Source organism: Oratosquilla oratoria, chromosome 12 (assembly GCF_046742065.1).
Source record: "Oratosquilla oratoria isolate Oo_2021 chromosome 12, ASM4674206v1, whole genome shotgun sequence".
In the NCBI taxonomy this organism is placed as follows: domain Eukaryota; kingdom Metazoa; phylum Arthropoda; class Malacostraca; order Stomatopoda; family Squillidae; genus Oratosquilla; species Oratosquilla oratoria.
In genome coordinates this window covers 50,104,858-50,120,053 of record NC_134788.1, presented here as the reverse complement: position 1 = coordinate 50,120,053, position 15,196 = coordinate 50,104,858, and the positions used below count along the sequence as shown (strand labels likewise).

Genomic DNA, 15,196 nt, shown 5'->3' with positions numbered 1-15,196 from the left:
ATATATGTATATATATATATATATGTATCACTTATTGAAAGTATGCAGCTCCATTTTTATATCAAAACTTGGATGGTGTTTTCTGGGGTGAAATGGTGTAGATAGTATCTGGTAACCCCCCTGCTGTTATGCAGGGCCAGCAGTGCAGAGAGTAAGGGAGAACCCACCCATTCACTCCCATGCTGCCGTGGGAAAAGGACGCACAGGTAACCCCTCTCTTTGGGACCTTGCTCTTTTTCCACACTGGTTTTCTTCATTTCCCTAGTGGCAGTATTGTTTCCATGGCACCTGTAAAGGAATTAACTAAAGTAATTTGTCCAAATCATTACATAAAGAAGGCAGACCATGGGACTAAAATTAGTGAAATGTTGAACCATCTACGGTCGAGAATTACAAGGTGCAGTACATGGCAAATTGTCATCCAACCTGTATTGCTGTAATCTGTCACTAATCCATGCTGTAATCCATTCAAACACTATGCCTGGGGCCTTGATTTTAATATTCTTTGATAGGGAACCTTGTTGAATCCAACTTGTATTGCTGTAATCTCATGAATCCATGCTGTAATCCACTCAAACACTATGCCTGAGCCTTGATTTTAATCATCTTTGGTAGGGAACCTTGTCGAACACTTTGCTAAAGTCAAGGTATATAATATCATGACTATCATCATAATATGCTGCCTTGTAGACGTTGGCATAAGAGATTTAAGATTAATCACACACAACCTACCCCTGGTGAAGCCATGCGAATCGGGTTGTCTTTCAATATGATCCCCGATACTATTTGCCATTAATGATTCCAGCATTTTGTCTATTACTGATGTGAAACTGGTCGGTCTGTAGTTGTGCGTGAAGGATTTATTACTGCTGATACAGGCACAATGTTTGCATACCCCCATGAATTAGGAACAAATGCAGTCAACTGATTTGCTAGATACTTTCATGAATTGCGCACACAACTCAAATTTACTCTCATCACTCACAGAAAATTTTCATCTGGATCAGGGGGATATGTAGTTTTCATTCTATTTGTTTGACTACATCTTTTTACTAATGCTGATGCTAGTTAATCTATTTCTCTCTTCCCCCACTGAAGATTGCATTGCAATGAGGTATCACACCCTCTTGTTTGTAAATACTGGGACAAAATTGTTAAATGCATTGCTCATTGATTCCTTTGCATCTATCAAGACATTCTTGTTGGATTTAATTAGGTCTATCTTTCCCTTATTTTTAGTTCTGTAGAGACGAAAGAAACTTGGAGTTATATCCCTCTTGTCTGGCGACCTTAATTTCATGATTATATTTTGCTCTGTGTGTTCTTTTTAATCAGTCTAGCCATTTTATACCTAGTCCTGAGGTGTGTTTCTCCCCTCGTCATTCAAACATAATGCCCTCTTTTTATTCCAATCTTATTTTTCAAGCTGTCATCCATTTAGATGTATTAATTTCAGATGAACTATTTGTTATTAGTGTATTATTATCTGCTTGATTATCATTTATTATCTGCCAGTTTATTATTATTTACTATTTACCTGTTTGTTTAGTATTTAACTTTACCTATTTATTTATTATTATATTATTTCATTATATATATATATATATATATGTATCTATCCCACCTATTTATGGACCAAAAGGTCTTCTGTCAGTGTGCTCCTCCTTTGTAAACTTTTCTGTAGGGTAAGTGGAATCCTAGCAGATGGGGTATTGTGAATCCTAGCAGATGGGGTATTGTGATCTCTGGGCTGATCTTATTAGTCACCTCATTTGAGAATTGCCCTACTCCCCACTTGTCATGACCTAAGTCAGGGCTATTAGTGGTACCAAGTTTACTCAGGAGTTTCATTTCCTCAAAATCAGCCTTTCTAAAGTCAAGTGCTAATATGTTGTTTTTACTCTGTTTCCTTCCTTGTTTCTTGATGATTGCAAGTATCCACTCTGTCACTTACAGATGTGCTTCTTATTGTATCGTCTTTGTTACCAGTAAGTCCAAAATGTTTGCCCATGTAGAATTGGTATTCCATTGTATTAAGAAATTATCTTGTACCATATCTTAAAACTTTTGTACTTCCTGATCTTATACTCTGTTATCCTATTATAGGCTGGAAGAAACTTACTATTGGGGTTCTCTAGAGACAACCAACCCCAAGTATGGAAGAGACTAAACTACTGATGTAAGAAATTTGCATGGCATCACAGTGCAAACATAACGGTCATGTCATGTTTGCACTGTGATGCCATGCAAATTTCTTACATCAGTAGTTTAGTCTCTTCCATACTTGGGGTTGGTTGTCTCTAGAGAATCCCAATAGTAAGTTTCTTCCAGCCTATAATATCCACCAAAATTGACTCCTTGTCCACGTCATCCTTGATCGAGTTGTTGTCATTCCCAAGACTGTTGGGAATGGGGGTTTTCACCACAAATCCATTATAGTGTATATTGTGTTGCTGGTATGCTTCATTGTGTACAATGTAGTCTTCCTTAATGTGTCGTGTGGAGTGAAGTGTTACATCCTGCGCAGTTGTCTGCAATGGTGTCATCCAGCCTCTTTTGGTAACTTAGAAGGGCTAGATGGTGGCTACTTGGAGTTGTCTGGAGTGGCTGGATTGAGAATGCAGTTAGCTGTGTAAAATTTTAATGAAAAATGTAACTCCCCTGCCACTGGGATGGTGTGGACACCTGAGAGATGAATGGGGCAAGAGGGGAATACCTGTTGAGCTAGGAAGGGAGAAGGCAGAAGATAGGGGTGAGTGGAGAATGGCTGTGTGTAGATGATACTGTGATGCAAAGAAGGGAAGGGTGAGGATGGGGGGGGTGCTCAGGGAGTGGTTAGGTGTGAATGATACTGTGATGCAGCCCAAAGGGATTTCTCCTTTGTCTTCTCTTTTTATGCATGAGGGGACAGAGAAGGTGAGGTCACAGATTAAGTGAAGCGGCCTTGCTGTCGATGTGCCCTCACCCATGAGGAGCTAAGATGAGAAGTAGGAAAGGGTGGTGGATGGGAGTGGAGTGGGTGGAGATGGAATTATGTCTTTTGACTTTGCTACCTCCCTGGTAAGGGGGTTGTTGTTGTTGTACCCCAGACTGTCTGCCACAGCCAAAACGGGGTTTTCCCACAAATCCTTTATGGAGTGTATGTTGTGTTGTTTGCATGCGTGAACATGCATAATGCAGTCTTCCATGACGTGTTGAATAGTAAGGAGTAAAAGCCCTTGGTATATAGATAGATAGCTATTCTCCCCCTTTTTCTGCCTCCCCCATCCTTTTGAAGTAGTCCATACTCCTTATCTTGATTTCGTGAAGGAAATGGCTTTATGGTATATTGATCCAGGATTCGGTAATAGCTCCCAACAAATCTGTTTTGTTCATGATGCTTCTGCTGTTTGTGTAGTAAACATTATGAGCTTGTGCTCCTTCCTTCAGTTTATATGATTCTTTTCACAGTCCCTATCTAAACTATTTTTCTTGTTTAAGTTATTTTCTGATACTTTTGTCTATTTCTCACATAAGGAGAAATAGACAAAGCCAAAATCCTTTGGATAACTCAAGTGCACTCCGTCCTTTGTATACATCTAATTCTTGCCATAGATGTGACCCTAGTTGTTGGCATAGGCCCATCCATTAGCCTCACAGTGACATGCTGTCCTGCAACTTATTGCAACAGCTCCAGAGTGTTGCGTGCCACCAGCTTTACGCCTCGGAAGGATACCACACATGATAACAGGAACCTGAATCCTCTCATGGTTGCAAAGTCATTCTTCTTCACAGACTGCTTCTGGAATTGTTATCTTTCTTGGATGTCCTCGTTAAGAGCTGAGAATGTGTTATGGTCTTGCGTCTTGGTGCGAGAAAAATGCCTGGTTTTACTTGGAAGAAAATCGTAAAGAAGCAATGGAAGGGATTTCCCTGATGCTAGATTAGAGTCCCATCCATCAGTATGGAGATTTGTTCTGCCTAATGCTGGAGTAATGTCAAACCATTGTATTTCGCAAAGGATTGGTCCAAGATTTTTTTTTTTTTTTTTTTTTTTTTTTTCCTCTTCTTCGAGATTACTAAAAATATGTGCAATGGTAATCTCAGAAAAATATATTTCATTGTTACAAACATTCTTTCAAAAACTAGAATGTAATACTGTATACTATTAGATGGATGGGGTGAAGGGGCCTATGAGCAGGAGGGGAATGTCTGTTGAACAAGGAAGGGAGAAGGCAGGTGATAGGGGTGAGTGGACTCTGGATGTGTAATGAAGATTTTTTTTTTTTTTTATGCAGCCTGAAGGGGGGGGGTTGCTATGTAAGTGAAGCAGCCTTGCTGTTATGTGCTTTGTCTTGCTGCATTGCTTCTGACCCAGGGCAGAAGACAGGGATTACCCTTCATCCAAGAGGAGCTAAGATGAGAGGGAGGAATGGGTGTGTGCCTTTTGACTCGGCTACCCCTCTTATAAGGGGGAGGAAGCCCCTGGTATATAGACAAACATTCAGATACTTTCAAATACAGTAGTCTCATTATCAGACTTTTTATGCCACATAGTGACATGTTTATATTCTGCTTTACTCATGTCTCAGGCCACAGGTAATGTGGGTTGCATTATTCATCTCAAAATTATGTTCAATTCCTAAACATATATATGTGTGTGTGTTTGTGTATGCATATATATGTGTATATATGTATATTATGTATATATAATGTGTATATATGTGTGTATATGTATAAGTATGTATGTATGCTAATTAGAACATGGGTACGTGTGTTCACTTATGCAAAGTAGACCACTTGGAAAAAGAAATAAATGAAGTAGAGCGCTTTTGTATATTACATCTTCAGTGCAAAAAGTACTTTTTGCACTGAAGGTGTAATATACAAAAGTGCTCTGCTTCATTAGTTTCTTTTTCCAAGTGGTCTACTTTGCATATGTATGTATTTGTACATATATATATAATATATATATATATATATATATATATGTATATACATATATATAAATTTATATATGTATATATATATATAAATTTATATATGTATATATATGTACACATATATATATATATATATATATATGTATATGTATATATATGGGTCCCAGTGAACAGATATACATTTTTATCAACCACAATACACTTTAGTTCTAAGCCATCAGCATCGAGAGACTCGTGGAGGCCAACATGCAGAAATTGAAATGTGGTATGGCCATGGCCTTGAACCAGGGCTAGTACATGACAGGTGTTAGTGACTTAACCGATTGCACCATCAATATATATGTTTATATATGTATTTATGTACATATATAATGCATATATATATAATATATGTATATATTGTATATGTAATATATATATGTATATGTATGTATATATATATGTGTGTGTTTATATTTTTATATCTTATATATATATATATATATATATATATATATATATATATATATATATATAGTGCGTTCAAAAATCGCGCGCCCTTGAGCAGTGGCTGTTGGTATCCCTGCGAACAGGCGAACAGTGCGTTGGCAAGGGACTATTGGTACCCCTGCTTGGGGTGGGTTGGACGAAGTCGGACACGTTGGTATCCGTGCGTAGGGGCGGGTGGCTTTGGACAAGTATTGGAAAACTCGGGTGAAATGGCTCAGCATTCCAGAGTTGTATATGTCAGTTTTTATGCTAATATATATTTGATTGATTTCTACACAGTATAAATATATATTTTTGCAGTTCTTGAAGGTGGAGAATAATTTTGAGAATTTAGTAGAATTATGTCGTGCGTTTGGAGGTTTGCGCATCTCGAAATGCTGAGTATGTGTAGTCTTCCGCGATTGTAGTTGAAAAAAAAGTATTTATATAAATGCAGACATTTTGCACCGCGCTCAGCCTGAAATTGAAAATATATAAACATTGCCATTTAGATTCCTTATAGAGGGTAAGCACTGCACGACATATTTTCGACTTCAGGTTAATCAGAAGAAAGTAGTTACATGGTTTTATTTGTTTTATTTTTTATTGAACCATCTCATTTAGTCGTCACCTTTAATATTTAGAAATAACATTTCGACTTCATATTTAACCTGAGGTGGCAGGGTTTCGTTTATTAGATTACCAAATATTACCGTTAATTGATTTTGTCGACTGCATTTTGTTTATTTGTTTGGGTCTGTAGGTCAGCTTACCGCTGGCTAATAGGGCGGGATGGTTTTGATGTACAGGCTTCCCTTCCAAAACATAATTATCGTTGATATTTGTCTCTTGTAATCAGGGAGGAGAAACTCTATCGTTTATGATTAATATTATCATTTCAATCATCCAGTCGTGACGTTGACCAATCCTTAATTCGCCCTCTCCCCGTCCTCCTCCTCCTCCTCCTACGCCTCCTCCTCCTACTCCTCCTACGCCTCCGCCTCCTCCTCACCCTTCCCACATCTTCAATCCTCCTTCTCTTCCTCCTCCTCCTCCTCATCTTCCTGGTATGGGGGTACTACATGTTTTATGTAGCCAATATATTGAGGGGGGTCGGGGGAGCGGCACCCCTTCGGCCCAGAGTTGCTTGGTCATTATGATTGGAGACTAATCCTTACTCCCTCCTCCTCCTCCTCCTCTCCCTCTTCTCTCCTTTTAACATTCCCTCATCATCATCATCATCATCCTTCTCCCTTCATTTCCTCCTCTTCCTCTCCCTCTTCCCTCTTCTTCCACCACAACCTCTTCCCTCCTCCTCCTCTTCCTCTCCCTCTTCCCTCTTCTTCCACCACTACCTCTTCCCTCCTCCTCCTCTTCCTCTCCCTCTTCCTCCTCCTCCTCCTCCTCCTCTCATAACCTTATACTCCATCCTTTTCCTCTCACATCTCATCTCTTCTCTTCCTCACCTCATCTCCTCCTGTCCTATTCTTCTGTCCTCCCCTCTTGCCCTCCTCTTTCTCCTCTTCCTCCTCCTATCCTCCCCCTCTTGTCCTCCTATCCTCCTCCTCTCTCCCCTCTTGTCCTCCTATCCTCCTCCTCTCTCCCCTCTTGTCCTCCTCTTCCCGTCCCCCTCCAGTCCTCCTCTTCCCCTCCCCCTCCAGTCCTCCTATCCTCCCCCTCTTGTCCTCCTATCCTCCCCCCTTGTCCTCCTCTTCCTCCTCCTCCTTCTATCCTCCCCCTCTTGTCCTCCTATCCTCCTCCTCTTCCCCTCCCCCTCCAGTCCTCCTCTTGTCCTCCTCTTCCCCTCCCCCTCCAGTCCTCCTCTTGTCCTCCTCTTCCCCTCCCCCTCCAGTCCTCCTCTTCCCCTCCCCCTCCAGTCCTCCTATCCTCCCCCTCTTGTCCTCCTCCTCCTCCTCCTCCTCCACCCCACTTCCTCTCCCTTTCTTCTCGTTCGACCCTTTTCTGACATTTTCCCTCGGAAATTCGTCGTACAGGCTTAGGCACCTTATCTCGCTGGAAAGACGTGGAGTGACCTAATAGAGGTGTTCAAGTGGGTCAGTGGCTTTAACAAGGGTGACACATTAACAAGGTCATCATATTAAGACACCACACCAAGACTCCTAGTAATGGGTATAGGCTAGAATAGGTTTGTACACAAAGTGGTTAGTGAATGGAATAGACTTAGTAATAGTGTAGTTAGATGAAATGATGATTGGTTGTTTTAAGAGGTTTATATAACCTTATGGATAGGGAAGAAAGGTGTCGAGGGACATGGAACTGCCTAGTGTAAGCCTTATGGTCTCTTGCAGTCTCCTTCATTCTTATGTTTTCACCCTTATGTTCCCCGTCTTCACTTTCCCTCCCTTTCTCTCTCTCTCTCCCCCCTTTCTCTCTCTCTCTCTCCCCTTTCTCTCTCTCTCTCTCCCCCCTTTCTCTCTCTCTCCCCTTTCTCTCTCTCTCTCCCCCCTTTCTCTCTCTCTCTCCCCCCTTTCTCTCTCTCCCCCCTTTCTCTCTCTCCCCCCTTTCTCTCTTGCTCTCCCCCCTTTCTCTCTTGCTCTCCCCCCTTTCTCTCTCTCCCCCTTCTCTCTCTCCCCCCTTTCTCTCTCTCCCCCCTTTCTCTCTCCCCCCCTTTCTCTCTCTCCCCCCTTTCTCTCTCCCCCCTTTCTCTCTCCCCCCTTTCTCTCTCCCCCCTTTCTCTCTCTCCCCTTTCTCTCTCTCCCCTTTCTCTCCCCTTTCTCTCTCCCCCTTTCTCTCTCCCCCCTTTCTCTCTCCCCCCTTTCTCTCTCCCTCTCTCTCTCTCTCCCTCTCTCTCTCTCTCTCCCTCTCTCTCTCTCTCTCTCTCTCTCTCCCTCTCTCTCTCCCTCCCTCTCTCTCTCTCTCTCTCTCTCTCTCTCTCCCTCTCTCTCTCTCTCTCTCTCTCTCTCTCTCTCTCTCTCTCTCTCTCTCTCTCCCCTCCCTCTCCCTCCCTCACCCTCTTTCTCTCCTCTCTCCTTCTACCCTCACTCTCTCTCTCTCTCTCCTCTCCTTCCACCCTCTCTCTCTCTCTCTCTCTCCCTCTCCCTCCCTACCTCACCCTCTTTCACTCCCTCCCCCCCTCTCTCTCCCTCTCCCTACCTTCCTCACCCTCTTTCGCTCCCTCCCCCCTCTCTCTCTCTCCCCTCTCCCTCCCTCCCCCTTTCTCACTCTCCCTCCTTTCCCCCTTTCTCTTCTCTCTCCCTCCCTCCCTCCCCCCTCTCCTCTCTCTCCCCCTTCCTCTCCCTACTCCCCTCTCTGCCATGAGGGTCAGTTGTTCTTGTAATTATTATTAATGTTATAATGAACGTGTGCATTACTATACTTATTTCATGCTATTTTTACAAGGTCCTTGGCTACACTACATGGTTCTCTCATGCAGTCACAATAAAAAAAAAAAAAGAAAGATCCGTGTTGTCAAGTTTAAAGCCGGGAGAGGAGTAGTATGGAATGAACAGATGGCAAGAAATATAACGACATGAGCGGAAACGGAAAATAGCAGGAGTATATAGTTTTAGCATTTTGTGGCTTGTGTGTGGGAAAGGGAATAGAGTCTGGATTCAAACTCAGGTGGGTACTGTGGAATGTGTAACCCAGAAGTGTCAGGAAAGTCGACCGACTCTCAGTTGAGTCCCGTGTATTTGCGCGAGAGGAAGGCTAAAAGGAAGAGGAGCAGTAGAAGTATTATGTATATCCTTCTGATATGCACTTACTTTTGAATGAAGGGCCTCACAGTCTATCCTGTGTCAAACTTGTGAGCATCAGGGCCCTGACATGGGTAAGTGCCACTCCCCCCCCCCACACACACACACCACCACTACCACCACCTTCCACATCTGATGGTCACTAGCATGATTCACATGTAACATTCATCCACAAAACAACGTTTATACACGCATCATTCATACGCACAACTCGTGGTAGATAGATCATGCATTAAAAGTACATTAGGGGGAATTTGCTTTACCTTCTTTTTGCCAAAAATTCCCCACCCCCTCCCCCCTGCCCCTCTCCTTGTCGGGGCCCTGGTGAGCATGTGTTTGTGGTTTCGATTCCCGGGATGTAAACATCTGCCTAAAAAAAACAGCAGCTTGTTGCAATCAGCATGTCTTACCCTACCAGGGGTTTCTCGATTATTGCTTTGCGTGATGATGAAACGGATTGCCGTGGTGGCAGATGAGAAGCCAGTCATGGGGAAGTGTATAAAAGATACGGAATAAAGAGGGCGGAGTCGAAATGGGAGGCAAGGGAGGCTACGAGGAAATGACGGAACAAATCCAGGTTCCACCGTATTTTTGTTCTGGATATTTTTTCTTTCGTATTTCCACACGACGAAGTCCTTTGTGGAGGGCACCATCCTAGCCTGATAGGGTTGTAGTTTGTATGTAAAACCATATTTCTTATTTCCTTGACCATTTCTGTAAGTAGGAGACACCTGTTTTGGTCTCGTTTCATTTTCCCCAGTGCAGAGTTGCCGCTTTGTTCAAAATTTCCTTTGTACCAAGTCTATGTGCTGGAGATGTGGGTGGTGTGCATTCTATATAATGGTGACATTTGTGAAGGCGTGAAATGTGTGGTCCTCATAACATGCATACAGAGTACAGTAAACCCTCAATATAACAACTATGGGACAGGGAGTCTGTCATTATAACTGAGGATCCGTTATATCCGATGGAAATACTGGACAGATTCGCTATATCCCGAAGTTTGTCCGGTATTAGAAATTAGTAGGATTAGAAATTACAGTAAACCTTCAATATAACAGATGATATGGGAACAGGTCTGATGTTATATCCGAAGATCCGTTACAACTGAGGATCCTTATAGTGAGGGTTTGTGCGATCAGATTTTTTGTCCGTTATATCCGGTATATTGAGAACTGTTATATCGAGGGTTTACAGTATAGTGTGTGAAGGAAATATTTCTTGCATTTTTGTACAAGTGCCGAGAGTCTGAAAATATGTTTTCATTTCTCCCGCAGGTAGTTACGCACTTCACGTCAGCCATGGATTCCAACCCAGATTCACCGGAACCCATGGAGTTTATGGGTGAGGACTCCTCGGGAAGTGAAGAACGTTCCGCTAAAGCTCCACCTGCTCCCAATTATGACCCTCTGCAGACCTCGGACACTCAAGGCTCCTCGTCATTGGGCGGCGACCAAAACATTATCGGCAGTGAGGACATAGTGAAGCTTCTGCGTGAAGGAGGCGAAGAGAGCATTCATGGTATGGACGACATGTCGCGGGACCCCATCAGCATCAGCAGGAGGTCGTCGTCGGGAGGCAACGAAGGCGAAGGGAACGAGGAAATGCGAGACCCCATAAGTGTCAGCAGGACTTCGCCAGAAGGGTCCGTGAGCGGAAGTGCGATGGGGGACGAAGTGTCCAGGGACCATAGTGTGGGTGATGGGAGCGACGACCCTCCGCCTAAAGGGATGAACCTCAGTTCGTTGGAGGAGTTCGTGATGCAGGAGACCTCGGGCGCTCTGGACAGGGACAGAGCGCCCCGTAAGAGGGCCGGTAGTCGAGACGAGAAGGACGGCACTGGCAGTGGTAGTCAGTTTGATAAAAGAGGTGACAGTGAGGCGAACAGAGCGAGTGAAGAGGGAGATCGGGCGGAGGCGGGGGATAAGAACGAGAGTGGGGGTAACGACAAAGACCAGGATGGAGTGGACAAAGAGCCCTCGGCGAGTTCCATTAATGAAGCAAGTCGTCCTGCGGGTAGAGACACCACCCAAGACGAGGCCAGAGGGCAGAATGACAAAAGCAAAGAAAACCCTAATTCCACGGCGAGTGAATCAGAAACCATGGAAACCGAAGACGATCACCAGACGACCAAAAGGCTGCGTGGTGTTCGTTTTAGATGGAATCTTGGTAGTTCGGTTACAACTAATGGAGGAGACTCGTGCGACGATCCCGACGACCCCGATCCCATATCCGTTCTTCAAGATGGGGACCCCATCTCCACAGGTGAAAAGGAGAAACAGTCGAAGAAGAGAAAGACGATGGAGGATGACGATGATGACGACATTGTGGAAGTCCCTGTCATCAAGAAACCGGCAATGGTCGTTGACTTAAGTGATGAAGAAGAGGATGGGTTGAAACAGAAGAACGAGGACAAGGATAAGGATGATGATGCAGAGGGTGACAAGGACGAAGGAGGGGAGAAGGACGAGCAAGAAAACCCAAGGCAGCGCGTGTTGTTGAGGTCACTGACGTCGTTAATGAACTCCGACGACAGCACCAGTAACACTAAAGAGGGCACGGGAGATATAGAGCACGGAGATATCATTGGTGCCGAGGAAGTGGATGGGATGCACCTCAAGATCTCCAGCGTCATGTCTGGCGAGGATTGCATCACTGGGCTAACCTTTGAGGATGAGACGGATGGCTTCCCCAACATCCAGATATCCTCAGTGACCTCCATCCTGGACGAGGAGGAGGAGGAACAGGAAGGAAGGTCGGCTATTGTCGCAAGAGACAATGCGAACAGAGAGGATGCGGGTGAGAAGGGCAAGGGCGACAAGGACAGGTCCGGCGGCGAGAAAGACGGTGGAGGCATTCGAGTGGTCAACTTGGAGAGTCTTGCAGCTAAAACGTTGTCCAGCGAAGATAAAGAGGATGATGAATCCTCGCAACTTCGCATCACCACCGTGCTGTCGGTAAGTTGACGGTGAATGTGACCGTGTTCTGTGTTGGTAACGGTTATTTTTTATTTATTTATTTATTATTTATTTATTTATTTATTTATTTATTTTTTTACACTGGATTAGGAGGAGAGAGAGAGAGAGAGAGCCACTTACACAGCTTAACCCATTCAACTCCGATGACAAGATGTCTTGTCATTTGGTCAAATAAAACAAAAAATCATAAAACACCAAAATGTTTGATCCAACACCAGAAAAATATGACATCAGTCCTGACTGACGTCATATTTTTCTGGTGTTGGATCAAACATTTTGGTGTTTTATGATTTTTTGTTTTATTTGACCAAATGACAAGACATCTTGTCATCGGAGTTGAATGGGTTAAACATGCTTATACCAGTACAATTGATGATATTTAGTATTGTCCCATTCTATGTTTATTTATTTTTGTCATCACTTCTTTTATTCTTGCTATTCTTATGTCATCCTTTTATTAGTGTATGTATTTTTTTATTATTGTTATCATTATTTTGTTTATTTATTCAGTATTTTTTTTCCTTTAAGAGTTCTTTATGGTTACTTACAAAACTCAAAATATTTTTGGATATGTAATGTCCTTGCATTTTGGTAACAATTTAATGTAACTCTCATATTCAAGACATGATGACAAACAGGATTTTATAGTGTACATATATTGAAGTAGGATGTACATAATTACATATTTCTTGTGTGAAGATTTCATGCATGGCTATGCCATTTCAGTCATACACTCATTACATTTTACTCTACCAGTTCACGCAAATAAATGTTTCATGTAAACAGTGGTGCCTGTATATTGACATGAATGAGATTTTCCTCTTTAATGCATTGTAGTGTATCTGAAAATATATTAACACACTTTTGATGCAAAAATATACAGGTAAATGTAGTCAAGTGTTGTGACAGTAAGCAAATAGTAAATGAATTTTTGTAACGAGGAACCATATGTTGATAGGCGATCTCTATACCTTGTACCTATCATTTTAGTATTGTACATAGTGGGGTCGGGTCTTGCATGAAACGAGACCTGTCAAGAATGAGGAAAGGAAAATTAATGGACTAATGTAGAGAAACAATTTAATTTGGTTTTGTTTTATATTTTCTGTCCTGTAGCCGAGATGTGTTGTCACGGGTGACTAGTCTTTGTACATTCATAACCCTGTGGGCCTCTTCAGGAGGTGGCTTGTGACAGGAAATGAGGGTGTGAGGTAGAAATGTACAATTTAAAATTGACACACAACATTCCTCGTGCTGTGTCCTATTGATATATACAATGACTGTAGATTACAATGGATTACAAAGGCGGAATATGCTGACAGGAGATCTTTCGGTTCATAACTAGGTCGGATGCAAAAAAATATATAGAATAAAAATTCTAATAAAATGAATAAAATAAAAATTCTAATAAAACAAATAGATAAAATAAAAATTATAATATAAATGATAATAAATAAAATAAATGCATACTGAAATAAATTTATAATAGAATAAATGCATAAGTAAAATGAATAAATGCATATGAAATAAATTAAGATTCCCTCCGCCTCCCTTGGAATACATGGGAAAGATTGCGTATGTTGACATTGTGTTGTAACTGTTTTATTTGATTACAGCATGTCGTCCTTCATTGCTAGGAGCCATCACTGGGGATCTTGATACAATAATAGGAAGCTTGAAGGATAATGGTCATAGATGTCTTCTATGCTGCTGTTGGAATATTTCCATTTACTTCAGAAAGAAATGCCAATTGCAGTATACAAATGGCTCACACTTGACCATGCATCTGCAGCATAGTTCTGTACGGTCATGAAAACAGGGGATGCAGCAGTCGTTGGAGTGACAGAAATGTCATTGATATACCATAAAATTATAAGTACGTCCCATCCACATTGGGAGTATTTATGATTACCTATGGTATTTGTATGATTATGTATTTAATTGTTTATTTTTTCAACCAGGATGCTGTGGTGGAAGAACGGAATACACGGTCAATTGAGCCCCATACGATCTATCACATCCTGCATAGCCCGATTATGTCCCAGAAGCAATGTAAAGTCTGTGGTATTGTGAGTATTCCTGCATCTTGTTACGGGCAATGATCTTGTTAGGGGTTGACCTATTTATACAAAGATTATTTGTGAGATCACAGTTGTGTTATGCTTCTGCTCTTTCATCCACAGACTAAGATATGCCAGTACCGTATCACTCACAAGCCAGTCAACGACACCATCGGTTTTCTGTGTAGTTCGGAGTGTCGCTCCATGTGGACCGGGTGCCTCTCACCGGGCAAGGCGGTGGAAAAGGCGCGGATTTTGTTCGACAAAGTGTGTGGATTATGTGGCAAGGATATCTCGAGTGTCTCCTTCTACAAATACGATATCTATGCCTGGGAGACGAGGGAATTCTGTTCTAAGAAGTGTCTAGGTAAGGCACATTTCCTTTGCTGCAGTAACTTAGTGTAGATATGTCTTTCCTGACTCATGCACCACAATCTTTTCGAATTTGTTCTTCTGCCACTTCTCTGTATATTCCCCATTTCCGATTATTTGAACCTTTATTTTCCCAGTGCCTCCCTTTCTCTCGTACCTCGGTTTCCCATGTCTCTTCATTCCTGAGGAGAAATTCAAAATGACTGAATAATGGTATTCTAAAAAAAGTTCTTTCCTTATATAAATCTTAGCATTTCCCACTGCTACTATCTTTCCCTCCCAATAGGGGAAAGTTTGTGATGTAAAACCAAATCAAATCATCATTTATTCAATTTATTTATTTATTTATTTTTATTTACTTATCTATTATTATTATTACTATTATTATTATTAATTTTTTTTTTTTTTTTTTTTTTTTTGCAGTGTCTCATCTACAAGAAGTAGCGTCAAAGTGTCACCGTTGTAATGGTAGCGTAAGGACCATGTACATTGGCAAGTATTGTGTGCGATTTGGTTCGGACATTCACCAGTTCTGTTCGAACGTGTGTTTAGAGCAATTCAAGAGCACCATTGAGGTGTGCAACTACTGCCAGAAGAACCTCAAGGGTGTTTCCGACATCACCACCATCGACGAGAAGGTTTGTGGCTCGAGTTTTAACCTCCGTGTCGGAGGAATGCAG

The 15,196-nt window shown here is 42.2% G+C and overlaps 1 protein-coding gene across 1 annotated transcript in view; it reads left to right on the top strand.

Moving 5' to 3' along the window:
• Positions 1–15,196, top strand: part of woc (zinc finger protein without children) — a 118,377-nt gene that overhangs the window by 4,096 nt on the left and 99,085 nt on the right. Inside the window, exons 2-5 of the mRNA XM_076195871.1 lie at positions 10,384–12,063; positions 14,046–14,153; positions 14,268–14,511; positions 14,940–15,154. Of these exons, the coding sequence (XP_076051986.1) occupies positions 10,408–12,063; positions 14,046–14,153; positions 14,268–14,511; positions 14,940–15,154 (2,223 nt within the window). The 5' untranslated portion in view covers positions 10,384–10,407. The remainder of the gene's footprint in view (positions 1–10,383; positions 12,064–14,045; positions 14,154–14,267; positions 14,512–14,939; positions 15,155–15,196) is intronic.